The sequence below is a fragment of the Xenopus laevis genome, chromosome 9_10L (assembly GCF_017654675.1).
Source record: "Xenopus laevis strain J_2021 chromosome 9_10L, Xenopus_laevis_v10.1, whole genome shotgun sequence".
Classification (NCBI taxonomy): domain Eukaryota; kingdom Metazoa; phylum Chordata; class Amphibia; order Anura; family Pipidae; genus Xenopus; species Xenopus laevis.
The window spans coordinates 132,519,305-132,546,002 of record NC_054387.1 but is presented as its reverse complement, the minus strand read 5'-3'; the positions used below and the strand labels follow the sequence as shown (position 1 = coordinate 132,546,002).

The 26,698-nt window shown below is 41.0% G+C and overlaps 1 protein-coding gene across 1 annotated transcript; it reads left to right on the top strand.

Annotated features, from left to right (window-relative positions):
• The first annotated feature begins 8,247 nt into the window (after positions 1 to 8,247).
• Positions 8,248 to 23,362, top strand: LOC108703855 (interferon-induced very large GTPase 1). The gene is given in 6 exon segments (XM_041576795.1): positions 8,248 to 8,370; positions 14,353 to 14,650; positions 15,611 to 16,477; positions 18,899 to 20,235; positions 20,237 to 20,704; positions 20,706 to 23,362. Coding segments are annotated over 5 exon segments (5,040 nt in total). The 5' UTR covers positions 8,248 to 8,370; positions 14,353 to 14,370; the 3' UTR covers positions 22,794 to 23,362.
• The last annotated feature ends 3,336 nt before the right edge of the window (positions 23,363 to 26,698 follow it).

Below are 26,698 nucleotides of genomic sequence, written 5' to 3'. Positions count from 1 at the left end.
TATTCCTTGGAACTTCCAGTTGGGTTATGTCTTCCCGCCATTGCCGATAATTCAAAGAACACTATTGAAGATCCGTCTGGAAAGGGTAACGACTATCCTTGTGGCTCCACAATGGCCAGCACGCAGCTGGTTTGCCGACGTGATATCAATGCTAGCGGATCAACCATTTCGACTACCTCTAATTCCAGACCTGTTGACGCAAGGCCCAGCCTGCTATCCAGACGTCCACAGGCTCAATTTAACGGCTTTTCTATTGAAACCGACCTCTGGTCGGTTTCTGGAAGAAGAAGGGTTTTCCTCTGTAATTGATACCTTGCTATCGGCTAGAAGACCATCAACTGCTCAAGCTTACCATAGGATCTGGCGAATTTTCATTTCTTGGTGCGAATCACAAGATCTGCAGTGGCAAAATTGTGAATCACCTCAGATTTTACAGTTTCTACAGAAGGGTTTTGATATGGAGTTGGGCATTACATCCCTCAAGGTACAAGCTTCGGCTCTAGCAGCTTTGTCCCAGTTCCAGTGGGCACTCTTACCGGAATTCAAGTTATTTTTTCAGGGTTTGTATCGTCTCAAACCGCCTTCTCAGCGTCCTTTACCTACGTGGGACCTGGGTGTAGTCCTAGAGGCACTTAAATCATCTCCATTCGAACCACTGGACTCAGTTGACCTTAAATTCCTGACTCTCAAGACAGTTTTCCTTTTGGCCATAGCTTCAGCATGAAAAGTGTCTGAATTAGCAGCTTTATCTTGCAACCCACCTTGGCTCAAATTCCATCCAGATAAAGCAGTACTTCGTACTAATCCCCAATTTTTACCTAAGATAGTATCGGCTTTTCACTTGAACCAAGACATCGTCATTCCGGCTTTTCGGCCTCAAGATCCAGCCCTAGATACAGACAGTTCTCTCGCCTTAGACCCAGTCAGGGCTTTGAAGGTTTATGTTGGGAAAACTCAAGATCTTCGACAGACTGAGGCATTGTTTATTATTTTCAGGGGAAATACCTCTGGTTCTCCTGCTTCCAAGAGAACTTTGGCTAGATGGATAGTGGACACCATTTTTACTGCTTATTCTCAGTCAGGCAGGCCCCCTCCTTTACAGTTGAGGGCCCATTCCACTAGAAAGATCACCACGTCGGTGGCCTTCCACAATAACGCCTCATTGGAGTCAATTTGCCAGGCCGCCACTTGGTCTTCCCCTAATACCTTTTCTAAGTTCTACAAGTTTGATTTGTATAATTCCGATCAGTCGGATTTTGGAAGGAAGGTGCTACTAGCAGCTTCCTTTAGTTCCAAATTTCTAGTTTTTGTATGTTTACAAGTTCAATACTTTTTTATTCCCTACCCTGTTTTTGACGGCTTTGGGACATCCCCAGTCGTCCTGCACTGACAGGTAGGGCCGTATGCATAAAAGGAGATTTACTTACCTGGTAAAGCTCTTTTGCATAGGCCCGTACTGTCAGTGCAGCATCCCGCCCTTTTTTTGGTGTGGGTGCCGGTTGCTGCCGATCCTTAGCTAGATAGGGAGTTAGTTCTATGTTATGTGTGTCTCCATTCACAGACTTTACAACAAACTGAGGATGGAAGGAGACACAGGAAGAGGAGGAGTCTAAGATTTCACTAATTGTTTGTCCTGCCTCCAGAGAGGAGAACTTAACCCCCAGTCATCCTGCACTGACAGTACGGGCCTATGCAAAAGAGCTTTAGCAGGTAAGTAAATATCCTTATTTATGTTCCTCTATTGTTTAATAGTGTGAGTAGGTCTGTATATTGAACCTGTATATGTACTTACTTATAGTTCCACCAATTACAGACCTATCCGAGTACCAATTTCAGAACAATCCGAGTGCCAATTACAGACCAAATACAGATGCAATTACAAATCCAAGTGCAAATACAAAGGTGAATTGCTTACTGCTGATATAAAGCAAATGCACAGTCCCATAACAAAGTGCTATACCTGAGAGTCAAATACATCCACCATCTTATGTTATCTGACAAGACTGAACTGTTCAACTGCCTTTTATGGTTTTATTCACCACGTGTTTGTACATGGAATATCTGCTGCACAAGCAGCAGTGTTATATGAAGAAAGTTGAATTTATTAAAGAAGTTATTTAAAGGTATTGGTGTGTTCTTTAAACCTACTGCTTCCATAGAACGGCACTAGAGGAATTACAGAGTAAAAGAAAGTCTGATTAGACTAAAGGGACAGAGATTTTATAATTCTTCTAATGCCACAGCGCACAAGGCACTACGTAGTGCTGCGCCTGCCACAAGCCTAACATTGGTTCTGGATTTTGGGTGCCGATCGTGACAGTAATGCTGGCAGCAAGTAGAAACACATAATATAAACTGTGGGTATGTTGAAGTGCTGTGTATGGAAAGATTAAGGGACTGATTTACTAAAACTAGAATTGATCTAACCAAACTCCAAACTCCAAGACCAACCTCCCTTCCACAAATTGAACTCATTTATCTATAATTTTTCTCAAAAACATTGGAGTGACAAAATGTCATGACAAAATCGAGCATCAATGCGTATGTTTGGCAAAGCTAAAACTTTTTATCCGATGAAAACCCCCCAATTTTTCATATTATCCAGCTCAGATCACAATGTAAAAAATCCGAATCTGAAAATACGCCATCTCAAACCTGTCAAGGTCATGTAGAAGCCAACGGCAGATGTCCCTAAAGTTGTTTCTAGGGACATCTGCCGTTGGCTTCTACATGACCTCGACAGGTTTGAGATGGCGTATTTTCAGATTCGGATTTTTAGCAGCTTTGGGGTATGATAAATCTCTAAAAATTCGAGGTTATTTTCTCCACAAAACATTTTTCCCTTAAAAACCTTGACCAGAAAAAATTGAGATCATGGGGCAGATTTATCAAAGGTCGAATTTTGAAGTTATGTGAATTTTTTTAACTCTAATAAATGCGAATGTACTCACAACTCAAATGGGAGGTTACTTATGAAAAAACTTGAATGTTTTGAATATTTGATCGAAAACGAACAACCCGAAAATTTGAATCAAAATTTACCTTCGGAAAAAAACCTCAAATGTCAGGAAGGCAATTAACATCTTCAAATGGTTCAAGGAACATCTGCCATTGACTTGTACATGAACTTGGCAGGATTTAGGTGGTGAATATTCGAATTCAAACTGTTTCCAGGGTCGAGGTGTGATAAATGTCACATTCAAATTCGTGTTGGTAATTTAAAATTCTAATTGTGAGCTTTGACCAAAAAAAAAAATTTGAAAATTTGAATTTACCATTTGAACCTTAATAAATCTGCCCCTAAATAAATGGGCCCCTACGTCTTATTACCATGTTGTTTTCCAATTTATTGCACTTCATGTGTATATATATGCACTTTGTTTATATGTTATGTGTTTATTGGCTGGAGAGGGCAAATACACTATTCTATTGAAAGTGTTTTTTCCCACAATGCATTCAAATCTACAAAAAGCAGAGGAAGAACACGTTTCCCTAAGAAAAAAAAATTGAAATTCTACAAACAAGGAATATTCTTTTTTTACCTCTGGGCTGTGATTTGTCTTTAGGAGTTTCCAGGCTAGGGCCCAAAGGGTTCTACTCGCTGATGTACAAACAGTGTAGCAGAATCCCTTGGCAGGGCTGTGGCTTGGCTGAGCCCCAGGGGTAATATGAATGGGCAGTTGACCAGGGTAGTTGCAAACTGGATGGGCCTGTGGTCTTGCCACGAGGTGAAAAGTCTCAGATTGGGAACTAGATAGAAGGCAGGATACAGGCTTCAGGTCTGGACTCAGGATTGGACCACCTGGAGGATACGTGTCAGTGTTTTACTACTGTTTAATGTTTGTTGTACAATACAATAAGTTATGGTTGGTTATATATGCTAACCTGTGCAAAGTATTATTTTTAAAATTATCCTAATATTGTAGGCAATAATGAATAATATATAGTGCTGGTTTCACTCTGGGCTAAAAATGATCATGAACTTTTAAAATGCTTTTATAGATCCTCTCTGGTCCCTGTCTGTGTTTCAAATGAGGGGTGGTTCTAACGGTCCCTGCCTGAAGCACAGTAGGAGGGGGACAGCCAATCACAGCCCTGCAGTCACACAAGCACAGACAGGCTTCAGTTCCCTATCAGGTCCTGCTAGCTGCTGATTGGTTCCTGTCCTACAGTGCAGTGAGCTGAGAGCCGCCGGCTCCCCTGCATAGCCTGGGTAAGGGGGCAGCAGCAAGTGGAACAGATAGGCTGTATTAGTGGGGTTTTTGAAGAAATTCTCAATAAAACAGGCTGAATACAACTTTCTCATTGCATCCCTTCAATAGTTAAATGAGTATAATGCACTGGCACATTCTTGTTTTTTAAACACTTTATTAAACTATTGGGGCCTTCTCTCCCACAACTGGTGTCAGCTATTGAGTAGGGGGTGAAAAGTAGGGATAAAGGAGTAAGTTGCTACACTTTCCATGACAATGTCTGGGGAAGTTGCCTTTTGCTACATGTATGGTGGGAATATCTTACTTTGCATCTCAAGGATTTTGGATATTTTGTAAATGATTTAACCCTTTTTATCAGCTAAGCTGCATCCATTACAACTCGGGTGCTATGCACCAATAAGGATACAAATTTGCTTCTGCTTAAGTAAATCAGTAGATCAGTTGTGACACGTGTTTCCCCCCATGCATTTGTATTGAAATTGCATCACTGTGCCTGGCCACACTGGTTTATTTTACTTGATTGTTCTTGTGGTAGTGTTGTTAAATGAGCCTACTCTTCTTGTGTTGTATGTATAACATGTGAGGCTGTTCATTCAGCAACAAGGCATATGGGAGCTTTGGTGATATGTATGGTCACCCAAAAGATGCTTGGCAGCTGATAGTCCCCAACCAGTGCTTGCTGGGAGGTTTGATACATTATGCCTGAAGTTGATGGGCACTTCCAACCAACCAGGTCAGATGCGTTTTACAGCCCAAGCCTTAGGGGCAGATTTACTATGGGTCGAATATCGAGGGAATTAACCCTCGATATTCGACCAGGAACTAAAATCGTTCGACTTCGAATATCGAAGTCGAACGATTTTGCTCAAATCCTGAGATCGAACGATCGAAGGATTATTCGTTCGATCGAACGATTAAATCCTTCGAATCGAACGATTCGAAGGATTTTAATCCAACGATCGAAGGAATATCCTTCGATCAAAAAAACATAGGCAAGCCTATGAGGACCTTCCCCATAGGCTAACATTGAGTTCGGTAGCTTTTAGCTGCCGAACTAGGGGGTCGAAGTTTTTCTTAAAGAGACAGTACTTCGATTATCGAACGATCGAATAGTCGAACGATTTTTCGTTCGAATCGTTCGATTCGTAGTCGTAGTCGAAGGTCGAACTAGCCCATTCGATGGTCGAAGTAGCCAAAAAAACACTTCGAAATTCGAAGTTTTTTTTATTCGAATCCTTCACTCGAGCTTTGTAAATGTGCCCCCTAATGTGCCTGTGGGTAGGTTCCAGTAGAAAATGCCAGTTCAATCCTAATCAACACAGAGGAATGATTTAAACACGGTCTTAGTCTCAATCCAAAAAGTCACGTCAGGATGCTGATTTGCACTTTTGTTCATTAATCAATTACAATTTAATCCACTATTGGGGTGCTTCACAAAGACCAAATGGCTCATTCTACTGCCTACCTGATATGAATGCCATTGAGCCATATGACTGTCCACAAAGTTTTTACCCAAACACTCAACCAAATTTCAAAACTAGAACTATGTCCGTTTTTAGAAACACACACCGAGGACAACAGAGTGAGAAGTTTAATTGAACCATTCCCCACACCCAGTTATACCTGACCATACCCTGCTAAATCCCAACCACACACAGGCCCCTGTATAATCATGGGTGAGTTGATAAAAGATGACCCCATGTGAGGAGTTATGGAGAACACCACACAGAGAAGCAAGTTTGGTTGCAAAACAAAGTATTTAAAAAAGCAAGAAAACAACATAATTATTTCAGAGCAGAAAGTAATGTTACAATATGACAAGGAACCTTTAAGGCCATATGCCCCAGCCAAGTTCAACCCTTTCCCTTGTAATCTTCAGTCTCCCCCAGTAGGGGTGGTTTACCTTTAAGTTAATTTTTAGTATGTTATACAATGACCAGTTCTAAGCAACATTTAAATTGGTCTTCATTATTTATTTTTTTATAATTTTTAAATTATTTTGACCAGTTCTAAGCAACATTTAAATTGGTCTTCATTATTTATTTTTTTATAATTTTTAAATTATTTGCCTGTTTCTTTTGACCCTTTCCAGCTTTCAAATGGGGGTCACTGACCCCATCTAAAAAACAAACTCTCTGTAAGGCTACACATGTATTGTTATTGTTACTTTTTATTACTCATCTTTCTATTCAGGCCTCTCCTGTTCATATTCCAGTCTCTTATTCAAATCAGTGTAGGGGAATTTGGACCCTACCAACCAATTGCAACCCAATTGCAAATTGTCTCAGAATATCCCTCTCTACATCATACTAACAGTTCATTTAAAGGTGAACAACCCCTTTAAGTAGGTACTGTTAGAGCTATGTCACACTATGTCACACGTGAAGTTTTGGCAGGAGGGAACAATGCTTGTATAGAAGATACTAATGTTTGAATCCCAAATCAAAAATGGACGAATTTGGTGTCATTGCTTAAAGACATGGGGTGGTGCAGAGCTCATTGGTGTGTGATATAGCCTTAGCACAGTGTCAGACTGGGGTGTGTGAGGCCTACCAGGGCTACCACCTCAGGGCCTCCCACATGGGTCCCCCACCCACTGCGCACCACCTACCCCACCTGTGAGCTCCAATGAAATCAGCCTGCCTTACCCTCCCGCACACCCATCTGTTGCATTTTGCTTTACCTTGCCATAAGGAGTGGGGAGGGGCTACAGTATCCTCCAAGACTTTATTGGTGAGGCCCCCTGAGGGCTGGGACCCACCACATTCTTTCCCTGTGTCCTGCTGGCCCAGTCCGACCCTGCCCTATAGCTCACCTACTATTAACTTGTACAAATACAGACACTATCAGCTTATGCTTCTTACTGTAACATAATAACCTTTTACCACTTGGGGATTGGTTGATATCCTTGTTATAAGGAATTTACTGATTAAAGATGAAAGTGAAACTCATCTTGTAGCAGCCTTTGCCTTATAAATAGGGATGTAGCGAACGGCGGAAAAAATGTTCGCGAACATATTCGCGAACTTGCGACAAAACATGCGAATAGTTCGCGAACGTCGCGAACCCCATAGACTTCAATGGGAAGGCGAATTTTAAAAGCTAGAAAAGACATTTCTGGCCAGAAAAATGATTTTAAAGTTGTTTAAAGGGTGCAACGACCTGGACAGTGGCATGCCAGAGGGGGATCAAGGGCAAAAATGTATCTGAAAAATCCATTGTTGACACAGCGCTGCGTTTTGTGCTGTAAAGGGCAGAAATCACACTACGTCACTCAGGTGGTGTTTCTGGACACGGAATGTGAAAAAGCTCACACAGCTAGGTGGCACTTGGTTAAAGACTGGGCAAATAATGCCTGCAAGGTCAACGTATACACTACAGCCGTTGGATACGGAATATATTATTGCTGCTTGAAAAACGTCACTCGGGTGGTGTTTCTGGAGACGGTATTATTATTGATATTTAGACAGCTAGGTGGCAGTTGTTTGAAGAACAGATGCAGATGAGAGATCAGCAGCAGGACAGACAGCTGCCCACAGCAGCTACATACAGAGCACTGCAGTAGAAGGTAGATTACTAGCCAGCAAAGCTACCTAACCTGAAATGTCCCTCAAACCCCTGCAGACTTCTGTCCCTACAATACAGAGCAGTATCAAGTAGATTACTAGCCAGCAAAGTTACTATCAACTGTCCCTCAAATCACTAACAGCTCTCTCCCTACACTAGCTCTTCCAAGCACACACAGGCAGAATGAAAAAACGCTGCAGGGCTTCAGTTTATATATGGAAGGGGAGTGGTCCAGGGGGTGTGGGGGTGGTCCAGGAGGGAGAGCTTCCTGATTGGCTGCCATGTATCTGCTGGTCTGGGGTGAGAGGGCAAAAATAAGCGCCAGCTAAGGCGAACCCAAATTGGCGAACGTCGCGCGACGTTCGCGAACATTCGCCGAACGCGAATAGTCGATGTTCGCGCGAATTAGTTCGCGGGCGAACAGTCCGCGACATCCCTACTTATAAAGCTGAGCAGGGAGAGACACCTTCATTCTGGCCGGGGCGTTGGGCTTTTATCTGAATTGGTCTCTTTTTTCCCACTTTCCCCTTGATTTGAAGACAGAAAGAGAGAGACACATCTCTAATGGGATTCAATCCAAGGACCTGAGGTAAACATATTTCTATAAATTGATGGAAATTCTTATTAATGGCACATGGGGGATTCTGAAGTCTGGGACAACAGGAATAAAAAGCATTTCTAGACTGTATTGCAATTCGATCAGTTTCACTAGGACAAAGCATTTATGTCTATTAATACTGGGAACTCTGCTGCATCTGCTTATATTTCACATACTTATTGTTTTTATTAATAATATCAGGGATTTATTCCATTTATTAAGGGCTATTGTATTACTGTGACCAACAGCATTAACTGTATTCATTATTACCCCTGCCGACCCCCTCCTTCCAGCTTTCGAATGGAGTTTGCTGACCTCAGCAGCCAAAAAAACAATTGCTCTGTGAGGCTACAATTGTATTGTTATTCTTCGTTGTATTACTTATCTTCCTACTGAGTTCCTCACTGTTTCATATCCCTGTCTCTCATTCATACCACTTTATGGTTGCTAGGGTAAATAAGAGAATGCAAAAGGAAAATCTGACCCTGCAGAGGATTGATGGGGCAGCTTGTCTTGTAATTTATTGGAAATGGTACTCTGTAAAAACTATTTCTCTTTTTTGGATGAATTTTTTCTCCAGCTTCAAGGCTGCGCAATGGGGGCGAACATGGCTCCTGCATATGCGAACATCTATATGGATCATTTCGAAACGACCCATATTTTTTCTAATTCAACATACAGTCCATATATACACTCATACATGAGGTATGTGGACGACACCTTCTTTATCTGGAATGGGAGTGATATTGAACTTCAGGCCTTTTTTCTGTACTTAAATACTGCTCACCCTACCATTAAATTCACTCTCGAAAAAAGCAAATCGGATTTGCATTTTCTTGATGTGAATTTGTGTGTCAGTGGGTCTACCATTGTAACTTCTATATACAAGAAACCAACTGACCGCAACAATTTATTATTGGCTTCAAGTTTTCACCCACAAGGCTTGCTAAAAGGGTTGCCAAAAAGTCAGCTGTTGCGTGTGAAACGTATTGCTTCCACTGATGCCATTTATGAGCAAGAAGCCACTAAGATGGTGCAAAGGTTTGTAGAAAAGGGATACAATGAGACTGAACTCACTGCCATTAGTGAGGAAATCAAAACCTATAGAAGGGATGATACCCTTGTGAAAAAATCTAGGAACTTAATTACAAGTAACCGTATCCCTTTTGTATCCACTTTTGACACCAACAGCAAGGCTATTAGACGCACTATCCTGAGATATTGGGGGATATTACAGTCTGATGCGAAAATTGGGCATTTATTTAAACAAACCCCTGTTTTTTCATATAGAAAAGGGAGAACTGTCCAAGAGCTAATAAAACCAAAAGTCAATTCTGCTAGGACAGGTACGATAGTTACATCCAATATAGGTACTTATCCCTGTAGAAATTGTGGCCATTGTAATGGGATAATCCCCGGACCATCTGTTTTACATCCCCTTAATGGAACAAAACATTCTATTAAAGGTACATTCTCATGTGACACAAAGGAAGTGGTCTATTCTATCAAATGCCCATGTGGGCTAGTGTACATAGGCCAAACGAGTAGATCAATCAAGGTACGGCTTAATGAACATAAGTCCAATATACGCACTTATCAGCCCCTACCGCTTGATGTCCAAACAGATGCTCAACAAAGGAATAGACCAGGTGATAAATTTAAGAAAGAAACTTTGCTAGCGAAACATTTTTTTAGCCACGGCCATAGGACCTCACAGGTACGTTGGCAGATACTGGAGAAAGTGGCACGGAAACCAGGTTTTGACATTAAAAAAAGTTTATTACAACGTGAATGTTATTGGATCTGGCTATTGCAGACAAGGCACCCTAAAGGGTTAAATGAGGACTTCAGTATGTCCTGTTACCTGTGAGTTTATGTGTATGTTTTATTATTTTTCAGATAATCAAGACAAGCTGCCCCATCAATCCTCTGCAGGGTCAGATTTTCCTTTTGCATCCCCTTCCTGTAGGGTAAGAGAATAAATGAAAAAGCAACAAAGTATAGTCAGTTATAATTGCTGACATTGTAGCTGAATATTCCGCTACTGTCTTGTAACAATTTTGTATCTGCAAGATCGCTTGATGAGTTAATAGAATGGATACTGTTGTTATTAACCTGGATTTTTTATGAGATTGTAGAAAAGTTTTTATGTACTATAACTTTTTTACTTCACTTTTTCACGTTCACGTAAATTGTTTTTGCGTTTCAATTTGTATTAATGCATGATATTTATTCGAATTTTGGCTACCTTTTTAAATTGTGTTGCTTTCTCTTTAATGTGATGTCACACGTCTAATTAATCAATTTTGTAATCGACCAATCACTGTGAATGTGTGGTGTTAAAAGTTTTTCACTGAACAATTGTAATATGCTTGACAAAGGGGACCACCCCGAAACGTTGCATCGTGTGCAAATAAACATACGCAAGGTTTATCCTGCTTGAATATGCTGTGAGTGCCATTGCTTTCTTCTTTTGTTGATTGAGGAGGGTGCCGATCCTTCCAAGCAACTGAGCACCTGGCGGAGCTTTTAAGGCCTGGGTGTGCGAGTTTTGCCATTATCTTTTGGATGCTAGGGTAAATAAGACCATAGCAACCAGATAGTTGCTGAGAAACCAAACTGGAGGGCTGCCATTGAAAAAACACACACAAAAAAAATGAAGACCATTTGCAAATTGTCTCAGAATATCTGTCACGGCCGGCACCCGATACCAGAACAAATGCCAAGCACCCTGGTCACGGCTCGGCTTCACCAGTAGTGTGACCACCGTTGGGCTTCGGGAGGAGCCCTCAGCTTACTTGGGTGCCACCTGGACTTAACGAGGGGTGCAAGGCGAGATGTTCTGGCTGGCGTAGGGGCACGGCTGTTAGCAGAGTCTTTAGGCCGAATGTCACGGTACAAATGGAGCAAGCGAGAGAATCGTCAGACAGGCTGGGTCGAGGCAGGCAGATAACAGATAACAAGAATCGTCAGGCAGGCAAGGGTCAAAACCGGGTATTCAAACAGAAGGGATCAGGCAGAAGAGTAATAGAAATGCAGGCAAAGGTCAGAGTTCGGATATCAGAATAGTCAGGAACAGGCAGGGATCAAAAACCAGGAATCACAGATATAAAGTACACAGGAACAGACAGCACAAGGCTTCAGGAACCACAGAATAAATATTCTATCACAGGCAAGGTGCTGTGGACATGATGGGCTTTTTATACAGTTTGAATTTCTATGTTACAATAAAAGTTCATTTAAATGTGAACAACCCCTTCAAGGCAAGTTTTGCATTATCCCAAAATCTTGTTTATACACCAGATTGGAGGATCTGATACCTATACCCATGTACTAGTTATATTGTGAGGGGGGAGGGGGAAGGTGAGGAGTTTAGTAACATTTAGAAGTGCAGAATGGAAAGTAATTGTCTGCCCTGAATCTATGCCTGAGACATTGAGGCATTGACAGATGATAATATAACATTTATAACTGGCATTGATGTTTTAATTAAAAAACATGGGTTTCATGCTTAATTGAAAAAGGAATATTATTATGCAGCTTTTTATGTCTGGGTGTATGGTCCCCTTTAACAGATCTAAAATGGAGAACAGAAAGAGACAGACAGACAGACACTGCTTTATATTGACAAATTACTGAATGTATAATAGAGTTATTCAGAATTTACATTTACTTTCGTTGTAAATCACAAAACAAAACAGAGTTTGGTTGGTTATTCCCCTTTAAAGGAGACATATAGGATAAAAGAAAAACCCCTAATTGTGTAGGCAATTATAAGTAATATATGGTGTTGCTTTTACATGGGGCTAAACATTAATATTATCTTTAAAAATAGCCCCTTTATTGGAGCTCCCTATAGATGTTCTCTGGTCCCTGTCTGTGTTTCACATGAGGGGTGGGCGTGTCCCTGCCAGAAGCACAGTAGGAGGGGGACAGCCAATCACAGCCCTGCAGTCACACAAGCACAGACAGGCTTCAGTTCCCTATCAGGTCCTGCTAGCTGCTGATTGGTTCCTGTCCTACAGTGCAGTGAGCTGAGTTCACAGCCTGGGAATTCAGGGAACAGCAAGTGGAAGAGAAGGGAGTTTTTTTGTTCTGCACTCCTACTGAATATTCCTTCCTACACTGTGTGTGCAGCTCTGATACTCACACCCATATTTGCAAAGCCTTTTACAGCTTCATAGATAAGACTGCATGGCAATAAATATAACTGTTGATTATAATTTCAGGAACTGACAAAGTGGAAAAACAAGTGCACATTAATAGTGATTAGCGAATCTGTCCCATTTTGCTTTTTCTTGAAAAATTAGCAAAACTGCAAAAAGAAATTCACGAAAGACATTGAAGTTAATGGGTGGCAATTTTTTTCGCTCCAAATGCATCAAAGTCAATGGGAGTTTTTTCTTATGGCGATTTTTTTTGTCTCTGTAACATTTTTGTCTCTCTGACTATGTTATTGTGGAGACTTTTCCCACTGCAAATTTTTGCCGCCGTTACGAGAAAAAATTTGCAGATGGTGAAATGCGAAATGTCACAGACACTTTCCAAGATGGTGACCCCCTGTGACAAGTTTGAAGTCCTGGATCATTGCTGCTATTGACAAGCTCAAACTTTAGCCTCGTGCAATAAGTTCACTATATAAAATATGGCAGTTTTAGCCACATTGGCCTGGGCCTTTGTGGCCTGACCACAAATCCGGGCCTTCATATCAAGTCTAGGCTCTGTCCGACTTTCAGAATGAAAATATTTTATCTGTTCTTTCTGAAAGGATCCAGACAGTAACCAGGTGTTTAGGTGGAATGCTATGGACGTTAGACACTCCATCTATCAGCCTACCTGGATAATTAGAATCTCTCAGTGCAGTAGAACACCTGGTTCTGCTCGGTTCTTGTTCACGGTAGGATAAGGCATTGCCACATTCCCTTTCTTGCTAAAATATTACAAATATTAGGAGTCTGTGAAGGTGGCACTGCTGGATAAGAAAAACTGCCTAACAACGAACAATATAGGTGGAGAGAAACTTAGTAACAGGAGTCACCTTAACATTTTTGACTTTCCTTGTGTTTATCCATTTTAAAGGAGACATATAGGATAAGTGAAAACCCCCAAATCTTGTAGGAAATAATGGATAATATATCGATCTGGTTTTACTTTGGGCTAAAAAAGAATAATATCTTTAAAATGTAAATTTATTGGAGCTCCCCACAGTTCGGCTCCTGCCCTTTTACAACATTTATTGCAGCAGAAATGTGGCACAGCTTTCAGGGGACAATCCCTTCCTCAACCCTTCAATGCACCTGAGGAAGGGATTGTCCCTGAATGCTGTGCCACATTTCTGCTGCAATAAATGTTGTAAAGGGCAGGAGCCGAAGTATGGTGAGCTTCATTTTCCCTTTTCCAAGAAATTGAATTCATCCTATAATAACAAGTAAGTGGTGTGCTGAAGACAAACATTTTTTGAATTTATTTGAGCTCCCTATAGATCTGCTATGGTTCGTGTCTTTGTGTTTTTTGCACAACATGTCTCCTTCAAATGCAAAACTGATAAATGTAAAAGTGTTGTAGATAAAGTGACAGTACAAAGACAAGTGCAAGTTATTACTTTGCTAAAGAATGAGACTGTAAAGGTTATGATTAAATGACTTGTCCAATGAGTGGCTTGTTTTACCAATATTTATTCAAAATGTATATGAATTAGTGTCTCGTGGGGCCCTTTTACCTCCTGGGCCCCCCTGCAGCCGCAGGGTCTGCTTCCTCTGTAGTTACGCCTATGTTAAACCCCAAATGCATAACCTTACATATAATTATATTGAACCTCACCTGTCACTTAAATCACCTATTAGTCCAGATCTTTCTGTAATTATGACCCGACCTCCCCATTACATTGACTTTTCACTCTTGCTGATTCATCTTTCACTGTGGATAATGGAACTCACCTCAAGTTAATAACCGTATGTTGCTAAATATTTACAGGTTGGACAGACAGAAATCATGGCTCCTACACCTGACACCATAAAGCGACTGATAGAGAGATTAACTGAAATCTTCAGCAATGATCCTCTCTGTTCTGCTCTCAGACCAAATTCATTCCTCACCATTGATCCAGAGAAGGATGTGCACCTTTCTTATGCTGAGAGCCCTAAAGAACGAGCAGAACGTTTATTAAATTATGTGCTACAGAGAGGAGACGCAGACTATCGGAAATTCCTCGAACAACTTGCAACCCTGAGACCCAGATTTCCAGCTCTGTCTCATGTATTGGAAAGTGAGAGTCAAGGGGAAGGTAAGGGAATGGCAGGGAGGTAGGGGGGAGTGATGGAGGGGGGAGGAGAGAGGAGGGAGGTGAGAGCAGCAGGAGAGGGAGCCACCTGGACTAGGGGTAGCCAGAAGACTTTTGAAGAGGTACCTGACCATCGTCCCTACATCATTATGCCCTAGGCAGGTGCCTCTTCTACTCCTAGTTCTGGCCCTGATCCTCACAATCTTACTTTCCTAGAGAGTGTTAAGAAAGGATCTGACCTGTCACTGGCTGGCCTCATTCACAGGGTCCTGCTCCCTGACTTATCACTAGAGGTACTTGTCCTTCCAGGGCAACATGGCTTTATTGGGCTGAGGGGTACCCAGCCTCCCTGGAACATATCTAGCTGGGTCAGCAACCAGAAGTCAAAGAGAAAGGACCACCCCTTATCAGACAGTATGTTAAAGTGTGACAGGAAGTGGTCATAGACCAGTAGGCCGATAGCACAAATATGTAAATAATGTAACTAGATACATGGGCATCTGCCCAACAACTAGGGAGACAAGGAAGTGTAGGGATTTAATGCCATAGGTACATATAAAACCTATGGGTCCCTACATAAGCTTTATGGAAAACATACAAACTCCTCTCAGTGCCCTGGCAAGAATGGAACCCAGAAACCAAGATCTGTTAGTTAATTCACTAAGCACTACATCATGTGCTGCCTAGCAAACAGCCTTGTACATTAATTCAGCACAGAAAAAAAACATTTTTGGCTTTCTTATAAACAGGAAATTGGCAGGAAAACTATAATGTAATGGAATGTTAATGACCTCCTGATGAAATTAGAGGGTGAGGTATAATTATTAGATTTTAAACTCTTCTGGGATAGTGACTGACAGGAATGACTGAATATATTTTTAGTTGTGTGTAGTGTGCAGAAAGTATATTATAAGACACATATGACTTTTATCTTTGGATTTCCACCCTCAGGGAAAAGAACCACACTGATTGACATAATAACACAACATAAAGATGCAAAGCTCAGCCTAAGGAATATCATGGACATTGGAAAAGAGAATATGAATGAATGTTGTCCAACGTCTGTGCAAGATCTTCCATTGACTCTCCTGAGAAAGCTGGCGGCACTGGAAAGAACTGCAAGGGACACACTTCTTTTGGAATGTGATCAGATTCCCAAGGAAGAAGAAAACATGGATGATTTGTTTAATTGTGATGCTGAAGAACACATATATAAATCTATTAATCCATTGGATGTTTTGTGTGTTCTCTTGAATTGTTCAGATTCATTTTTGCAACAACAGATTTTTTCAAAAATGTCCATGTGTCAGTTTGCTGTCCCACTGCTGCTCCCTGCTGGTGATGCCCCAGAATGTACCTTCATGCTCTGGGCTATGAGAGACATTGTCAAGAGATGGAGACCTCAGACATTACCAGGGAGCAAGGCATCTATAGAGGAAAGTCTGGTGAATATATCCATGCCTCATTTCTTAGTTTTAAGACTAGGACAAAGCAAATTATCTAAATCTAAAATCCTCAATCAAATGCTCAGCCCAGCTCAGCAGTACAATGATTTCTTTATTCATGACAACATGACAGGCGGAAACATTGAAAGACATATATCTAATGGTCTAGTGGAAATATCCTGGTGTTTTCCTGTTGGAAATAAGACTTCTCTTACTTTCCCAGAACCCATTGCAATTACAAATATACGTGGAAATCTAGAGTGTAATAAATCCCAGTTAGATTTCCTAATGCAGGTCTCAGCGGCAGTGTTTGTATTTGCTGAGAATATTAATGAGAGGGAGTGTGAGATCCTATCACAGTACAGTAAGTCTGACACACCCCTGTAACACCTATTTGGGCTGCATAGCCCACAAATAGTTAAACTGTCCAGCTAGCAGTAGAAGCATGGGTTACACGCGACTTCACACAACAGGGTCAGGGCCTTCGCCATGTGGAAGTGTTCCCTCTATGGTGTAGTGCAACTACATCCCCCAGGTTACTGTGCATACAACAAAAGATGGGCGCCAGGAGGTTCTTGCAGTAAAACAGAAAACGGTTTATTTAACTATGCCAAAAAGGGCAAATGACCACAGGTTTCAGTACTCACGCAGGAGTTGAGGAAAACAGCATATTGAGAGTTCACACAGATCAAAGGCAGGCTCACACAGAGATACACAGGCAAATGCAGCACAACCTTTCCCTCCTGGAAGTTGTCAGGAAGCAGCTTGTACCCTACAGTCCCTCCTCACTGAGGTCCCTGACTGGAGGCAACACACAGAGCCTCTGGGAAGCTACTCCCTTACTGCAAATCCTTGTTGGAGCTCAGCTGCTCTTTCTCTCTCACCTTTCTGCCTTTCTCTCCTAGAGAGACTATGACAAGTCTGCCCTAGTATATCTGTTCCTCATTCACGGGGTTTCCTGGTCCCCGACTTGGACACATGCCTTCTGGGCCTATTGCACTCAGTCCCCCTGAGCACATCCAGCTGGAATCACATCCAGAGGCAAAAGAGGAAGAGGCCACTCCCTGCACACACTATATAGGAGTGAGTCAGAGCAGTGTCACCAAATCTCTCAGCCTATCACTGTAAAGGTTATTCTGTAACAGGGATTCTACCCAATAACCCAAGGAAAGGGTGAAAAGATTAACTCTATAGGGCCTGTATCCCTATAGGGCCCTACATTCACCCGGGGGAAAAAAACCCATTTCTCCTGACAATGGTTTAACAATCCCCAACATTTCAACTTACAGTACCATCACATCCACTTCTGGTATCCTCTCCTAAGGCATACCTGGTAACAATGGTCACTGCAAAGGAAACACAGCATGCACAATACTGTATCAACATTATATAATAACAGTTGCAGTTGGTCAACTTTATTATACGCCAAAAACTTTCTTTCCTCCCAAGGGTCCACACAGGTTATCCTTGAAGTGCAGAAACAAGGCAGAAGAGTTGTGGTGGGGATCAATAGTCCTGAATTAGAACCCACTTAGTCCAGCAGTCCTTCCAGCCAAAAAAAACAAGCAAGCAGCACTCTAGGCATCTCACTCTGCAGGAGTCCATAGAAGAGCTGTAGCAAACACAGAAGAATCCATCCTCCAGGTTCTCCTCTTCCAGATCCATGATCCGGGATCACACATGAGCAGGAAATGGCTCCATCCGGGACATCCATCTTCCTCCCATCCAAGTGACATCCGCAGGCCTTCGTGAAATTCGGGGCGAACCTCCAAGCCCGAACCCACGGCCAAATACTTTAAAGGAAATTCGTACGATTCGAAGAATTCGTACGTTCCGTTTATCCACTTCGAAAAATTCGTACGATCCATTCGTACACTCCGACAAATTCGTACGATTCGAACAAAACAATGCACAGCCTGGTTTTAGGGAATCGAGCCCCACGTTGGGCACGCCAAATGTAACACCTATTTGGGCTGCATAGCCCACAAATAGTTAAACTGTCCAGCTAGCAGTAGAAGCATGGGTTACACGCGACTTCACACAACAGGGTCAGGGCCTTCGCCATGTGGAAGTGTTCCCTCTATGGTGTAGTGCAACTACATCCCCCAGGTTACTGTGCATACAACAAAAGATGGGCGCCAGGAGGTTCTTGCAGTAAAACAGAAAACGGTTTATTTAACTATGCCAAAAAGGGCAAATGACCACAGGTTTCAGTACTCACGCAGGAGTTGAGGAAAACAGCATATTGAGAGTTCACACAGATCAAAGGCAGGCTCACACAGAGAGTACACAGGCAAATGCAGTACAACCTTTCCCTCCTGGAAGTTGTCAGGCAAGCAGCTTGTACCCTACAGTCCCTCTTCACTGAGGTCCCTGACTGGAGGCAACACACACAGCCTCTGGGAAGCTACTCCCTTTCTGCAAATCCTTGTTGGAGCTCAGCTGCTCTTTCTCTCTCACCTTTCTGCCTTTCTCTCCTAGAGAGACTATAACAAGTCTGCCCTAGTGTATCTGTTCCTCATTCACGGGGTTTCCTGGTCCCCGACTTGGACACATGCCTTCTTCTGGGCCTATTGCACTCAGTCCCCCTGAGCTCATCCAGCTGGAATCACATCCAGAGGCAAAAGAGGAAGAGGCCACTCCCTGCACACACTATATAGGAGTGAGTCAGAGCAGTGTCACCAAATCTCTCAGCCTATCACTGTAAAGGTTATTCTGTAACAGGGATTCTACCCAATAACCCAAGGAAAGGGTGAAAAGATTAACTCTATAGGGCCTGTATCCCTATAGGGCCCTACACCCCTCTATTTCATTATAACTCCGAGTGACAGAGGTATCAGTCGAGAGGCTGCAGAATCCTTCAGAAAGTTTCTTCATGTTCTGAATATTGGACCAAAAAATATACTGAGGAAAGACAAAATAGCAAATGATGCAGAACTGGCGAATAAGATGCGTGATATTATGAGGAATGTTCTGGGGAACTCATGTAAAAGGATAACACTTGAGGACATGTCACACAAGGCTACACAATTTGGATTCCTGGTAGATGAAATGAGTAATGAATGTCAGAAAGCAAAAGCCTACGCCACTGAAATTACTAAAGAGATAAAAGATGTAGTTCAGTACAAGAAAGAAACACTGAAACTACAAGGGGATCTGTGGAAGGAGGTTTCCCAAACTGAGAAAGAATTATGCCGCATGAGAAAGAAAGGGGATTTAACTATAGAACAGTACAATTCTATACTCAGAGAGAGGCTCTCAGCATTACGTACCCAGCAGAACCAGCAACCTCTTCCTACAGGCATGGGTTTATTTATATCTGCCATTACTCAATTGTCACACGTAGAAAAACATTATTTCCTGAAATGGATGAAGTTCACACTTGATTCACTTACCCAAAAAATTATTTTGAAGTTGCGAGCTGACTACAAGGAGAAGACTAAATCTGAAATAAATAAAAATGAACTTATACAGCTGGGGCAGAAGATATCTGACAGTTCTTTAGGAGTAGAACATTTTCTGCGGGAGATGGGGCAATTTTATGAGTCAGAATGTTTCATGGTGAAAACAAAACAAATTATTCCAACAAGTAGGCAGTTTACTGTTCTGCCCAAAATAGCAGCTGATCTCCTGCTGGATGGGTTCCCTCTGGAACTAATAGATGGAGATGCCTCCAACATCCCCCTGCAGTGGGTAACTGATGTTCTTGCTGAGCTGGATAACAAAACAGGAGGGAAATGCAGGATGAGAGTAATCTCTGTGCTGGGAGTGCAGAGCACAGGGAAATCCACCCTCCTAAATACCATGTTTGGCTTGCAGTTCCCTGTGGCCAGTGGCCGCTGCACAAAAGGAGTCTTTATGACACTGATTAAAGTAGAAACAAATTTAGAAAAGAACCTGGGCTGTGAGTTTGTTCTAGTGATTGACACTGAAGGTCTAAAGGCTGAAGAACTTGCTTCTCTAGAGGACAACTATGAACATGACAATGAGTTGGCAACTCTAGTGGTTGGACTGAGTGATATCACAATCATCAATATTGCTGGAGAAAATTTAGTTGACATGAAAGACATTTTACAAATTGTTGCACATGCTTTTCTAAGAATGAAAACAATAAGAGACAAACCCAAGTGGCCAGTTTGTGCATCAGAATGTGAGTGATGTTTGTGCTCATGATAATAACATGATGGACAAAACTAAACTCTTGGAACAGCTGAACCAAATGACCAGAGCAGCAGCAAACATGGAAAAAATGAGTGGAATCACATGTTTCTCTGATATTATGGATTATAACCTTGAGAAAGACAACTGGTACATTCCTGGGCTTTGGTACGGTGACCCTCCCATGGCTTCTGTAAACCCCGGCTATAGTGGAAATATATATAAACTAAAACAATATTTGTTTCAATTCATGGAGAAAGAGAAAAGCATTCGAAAACCATATAATATTGGTGAATTTATTAAATATATAGAGAGCTTCTGGAACTCTGTGAAACATGAGAATTTTATTTTCAGTTTCAGAAACAGCCTTGAAGCTGCAGCCTATGATCAGTTATCAATGAAATACTCTCAGTGGGAATGGGACTTCCGCAAACAGGTTCATAACCTGGCTAATTAGCACTGAGAACAAGAACAAGAATCAGTCAGCAGATGAACTGACACCAAGTTTGGGTTATAAACATGATCTGAGTGCTCTTCTTTATAAAGAAGAGAATATGATGTTGGCCAATGTAGAGAAATATTTTGAAAGTAAATCTAATAATGTTCATCTGATAGAAAGATACAGAGCTGATTTCTCTCAGGATGTGAAATGTTTCCAGAAAGAAATGGAACACTCTGCAACAGCAAAAGTTGATGATGTTTTTCGAATCCAAACTCAAAATCATCAATTACAAAATATCCAAAGAGATCATCAAAGAACAATTGAAGAGAATGTTACCAGCCTGCTGGAAAGGTTAGAGAAAAATGAAACCCACCGAGGGGACAAGGAAGTGAAAGACACATTTGAGAATATGTGGGAAAATACATTATCAGAGTTACCCAGAAATCCTTTAGAGAAACGCAAAATCAGTCAGGAAATGCTGCAAGAAATCAGAATGGACATGGCTAACAGAGGAGGAAGTATACATGAGAAGATTCATGGAGTAAAAGATTTAGGTGACTTTGGAAAAGGTGAGTTCATGGTGAATGAAAGCCACATTGACATTAGATGTTACTCCTTAATTAAACTGACTAAAGTTACCAAGGAATTTAATGATCAAATACAGACCCATGCTTGCGTTTTGATAAGAAGTTGCAGTGAGTATGTTACAGAAAAAGTTAACACAAAGGGAGACTTTGACAGGACCTACTGCAAAGAACTGCTCCACAGGATTAGTGAGAATCTCAATGAGAATGAATATAGAAATCTTCACTTTACCCGTGAGTTTGAGTTGGATATAAAGCTTCATATCTTAGGGAATGCGGCTCCAAGGTTCCAGGTGATGCACAATACATTTCTTACAGAAAATGATCCTGTCTTCCGTCTGCAAAACCTAAAACCTCAGTATTGGTTACGATTTGAAAATATATTAAAAGAAAGTGAAACACAAAGCAGGGCCCGGCAGTTCTGTGAGCTGTGTCTGAAGCCGGCAATAATGAAACATATTTTCCAGCATATTGGCAAAGATATTGTAGATGACATTCTGAAAAGTGAGAACGGAAGAGAATATTGCAGCAGAACCGCCTTCCAGTTCACTGTGCTTAAAAAACTGCTTGAGCGACAGGATTTCACTCAGTTTGTACAATATATTAACTCATACAAGTGGTTTGTGAAAAGATGGATTATAGATCACATATTAGACAGGTATAGTGATGGGCAAAAGCTGGAGAAGATGCAGGTTAATATTCTCTCTCATATCTGTAATGATGTCAAGGAAATTCTTAACAATTCTGAGTTACTAAACAAAACCACTGTCTCTGACTTTCTGAAACAATTTTGCCTTATGCTTCAAAGCAAATTAGTCATCCCCGAAGAAGCCATAGAAGTGATAGTTTTTCAGAGCAAAGCAGATATTTGGCAATTTTCATGGGACATTAAGGAATTTCTCATAGTAACAGAGAAAGCAATGGAATCAGAGTTTAATTCCTATACAATTGAAGATATACTTTTCAATGCCTCAGTAAAACCAGATGATGAGCTGATTAAGAGAGTGATTGGCTGTGGGAAGCAGTGTCCCTTCTGCAAAGTCTCCTGTGAGGCTGGAGGGGATCATCATGAAGAACACTTTGCCTCCATCCATCGACCTCAAGGTTTGGGAAGATGCACACCTAAATACTATAAAAAGCTCTTTGGGAAAATAATGGAATTTTTAAAATTTTTTTTTACATTATCCCTATTTTCTAATCACGAGGAACTTCAAACTTTGTCTGCAGACATATGTTCAACTCATGTTATCTCTGATGCCAAGTTCAGCTGTGCTGATACAGCATGGCAGTGGCATCCCTACAAAGAATATCGTAAAGTCTATCCAGACTGGAAAATTCAGCCTGACCCCACCATCACAGCCTCAGACTTCTGGAAATACATCTTTGCAAAGTTTAATAACAAATTTGCAGAGGAATATGAGACAACACCAGCTGATCTGCCAAACACATGGCACCAGATAACTGAGGAACAGGCTCTTCAAAGTCTGATGGAGGCATGTGATTGAAGTCAAAAAGGAAATTCATCTTTAAATTAACTTTAAAGCTGGCCATACACACAGCTGCAGAATTATTGTTATATGTATGGCTTCTGGTCTTCCTATTATTCACGCACTATGGATATTGGATAGTTTAGGAATTTGGTAGGGCTGACACTTCAGTTGCAAATGTTAATGTATTCTGCCTCAGAAGATGAGATAGTAAAGAAGACTCTCAGCTCCCCTTCCCTTCCTGTTGTTCTAATCATTCAGGCTGTCTGTATGAACAATCAGAACAAATTTATATGTGTTGAATTATTAGCCTTCCCTGTGCCTTTTTTCAGCCTAAAATGTAAACTGATTTCTGGGGTCACTGACCCTGACCTCCAGAGGTCAGGGTCAGACCACTGAGGTTTCAGTTTATTATTACTTTGTAACAGCTTAGTTTTCTTATCAGGACTTCTCCTATTCATCTTCCATTCTGACTTCCTAGCTTAAGCCCCAGCAAACATATATGCATTGCATCTATTATCCAGAATGCTTGGGATCTGGTGTTTTTTGGATGAGAACTTTTTCTGTAATTTGGATCACCATGCCTTAAATCTCTTAAAAACATTTAATCATGCAATAATTCCAGTAGGGTTGTTTTGCCACCATTATGAATTCATTCAGTTTAGTTACCATCAAGTAAAAGGTTCTGTTTTATTATATAGAGAAAACACAAACACTGTTGAAAAGTAGACTTATTTTGCTTTAAATTGGCTCAGATGGTCTTCCTGTAATTTAGAGCTTTTTGGATATTGGGTTACTTTATAATGGATCTCATAGTTGTACAGTGTGACACAACACACCCCTTGCTGTGATTATAATTGTATTTCTTATTAATGGTTTAGGATAAATTGGAATTATTTTGTCAGTTTGTCAGTCTGCAAAAAATGTAGCATTTATTAAGATGTGATAAAAGCCCGGGAATTTTGTGCTTAAAACAACTTCAGTCAAACATAAATTTAAAGTAAGTAATTCACACACAATTCACACCCACGAATATGTAAAATGCTTGTGTGAGGGCACAGAATATCAAACTACTCACAATTGCATTGAAAACAAAAAAGACAATGTTATAATCTAAAGTAATAAAATACAAATAACAATTACAGCTATGAGATCTGTTATCCAGAAACCCGTTATCCAGAAAGCTCTGAATTATGGAAAGGCCGTCTCCCTAGACATTTTACCCAAATAATCAAAATTTTTAATCTCTCCCCAATATGCCCACAATGAGGTGGGGCTGATCCGATCATGGGCCCTAGGGCCCAACAATCGGTTCATAATGTAGGCCCTATGGGCGGTCAGATTGTGTGACCGCATCAACGACCAGACGGGATTTTTAACCCTACCCAATCGTGATCTGGCCGACTTTCGGGGAAGCCCGTCGGGGGGGTCCCACATACGGGCCAATAAGCTGCTGCCTCGGTCTGTCGGCAGCTTTTATCGACCAGTGTATGCCAGCTTTAAGGTATAAAAATCCAAATTATGGAAAGATCCATTATCCGGAAAACCCCAGGTCCCAAGCATTCTGGGAAACAGATCCCATACCTTTAAAAGTAGATAGAAATGTTTGGTTACATAGCACACGTGAACCATGTTTGAAAGAACTGTGCACCATACTAGGAGCAAGATAATGGCCAATAATATGCGTCTGGGCTATAAAATAATGTTCAACAATTTTGTTTGCCACGTTTCTGTGTCACAATCTGCCATAGCATGAAATACTTCATTGGTTACTAAGGACTGCCAACATCAACATTCTTGGTCACAAACTTCAAACTGCGTGTATAGAGCCAATATATAGAGCCAATATATAGAGCCAATATATAGAGCCAATATATAGAGCCAATACTGTTTGCCACTTTACATGGATCTTTTAAAAGCCCAGAGCATTATATTTTACAACATTATGAGACTTTGGACACCGGGACGTACCATAATGGATCACTTTGAGTGACTTAATATTAGGGATGCAACGAATCCAGGATTCGGTTCGGGATTCAGCCTTTTTCAGCAGGATTCGGATTCGGGCGAATCCTTCTGCCCAGCCGAACCAAATCCAAAACCTAATTTGCATATGCAAATTAGGGGCGGGGAGGGAAATTGCGTGACTTTTTGTCAGAAAACGAGGAAGTAAAAACTGTTTTCCCCTTCCCACCCCTAATTTGCATATGCAAATTAGGAGTTGGATTCGGTTCGGTATTCGGCCGAATCTTTAGCAAAGCATTCGGGGGTTCGGACGAATCCAAAATAGTTAATTCGGTGCATCCCTACTTAATATTGGAAATTTCCACATGGATTCGCACTCAGATATAACTTTGCCTCCAACATAACCTGTAGATTGGGGAATATTTTTAACCAACCAACACACTTTGGTATTTTTTTACTTAACGGTCAGGGCACGAATCCTACTGTGCTTCTGGCAGGGACCGTTAGGACACGCCCACGACCAGAGAACATCTATAGGGAGCTCCAATAAAGGGGCTAGTTTTAAAGATAATATTAATGTTTAGCCCCATGTAAAAGCAACACCGTATATTACTTATAATTACCTACAAAATTAGAGTTTTTTTCCTATATGTCTCCTTTAAAAATCTGAAAAAATCGGATTTTGATATGATTTGTATATGATTTCTTTTTTGGTCCCATATGTATAATTGTTTATGGTCATCTCAGGGTTAAGTCTTTCAGTTGTGTATCGCTTAATGAAAAATATTTAAGACACCCAAGTTAATCACATTTATATATTACTGAACCTAAATGTTGTTTTGCTTTGAAATACATTTTCCTGAGTAACTGGTCCCAGACTAAATATACAGTTGGCGCATTGGGACATTTCTTCAGAATGTATTAACTCTGCCTTGTCTGCGGGCGCTGTGTACTAAAGGGGAATAAGTCTAGGGGCTCCAGTGAGTATCAAAAAATTCACTGCAATAATTAAAATGTAAAAAGCAGGAAGTAACTGATTACAAGAGTTGATAAAAATGAGATAAGTACGGTGCATAGATCCCTATGTAATTCTATTGTAGAGCAATTCAGATTATGTTGGCAATTAATAAATGCAAGTTAATTTAATAATTAATAGTTACTTAAAATAATATTAATCAGTTGAAGATCAAAATTCATTTGTGTAAATAAATGATGCTGGAACATTGTAACTAGAGTGAAATAATCATGACTACAATGAAACCATATACCTTATCATTAATTTGTTATACAACTTCTAAAATATATGTTTTCTGATATTCTGATAATAAATCTTTCTTACACCATGTGATGAGTGATTATTAAAGGGGGTTTGAAATATGACGTGAAACTGTCCCACTGTTTGTTACATACATAATACATAATAAGTTCCCAATGAAAAAAATGGCAGTTGTGGGTGAAGCCATGCTCCTGAATCCCCCCAGCTATACCCAATTATGCCAAAATGATCCTCCCAAACCCCACCCACTCCTTGCAAGCCCTACCCCTACCCCACCCACTCCTTGCAAGCCCTACCCCTACCCCACCCACTCCTTGCAAGCCCCCTCAATGCCACAAGTCCCCTGGTTGACTATTTTTTATAATATTTCTGTAATTCATTTCTATTAAGGCAAATCTAAAACAGCTACAGTTTGGGTTTTTGTTTTTGCTTCCCCTGGATCAGGTGCATTGATTTACTGATAAATGTTTGAACTGGATGGTTGTCCCATTTCAACCTCAACTAATTTGTAACCTTTTCCTCTGAATCCTGATGGAACTTCATATGGGTGTGACAGGCAGGAGCCTCCATCTACAGCTTTCACTTTATTTCTTCATAACTGTTAGGCTAATACAGGGGATGTGAATAGTTACTTTTAAGTGATTTTCCTACATACATCAATTACTGATCATCATCATCATCA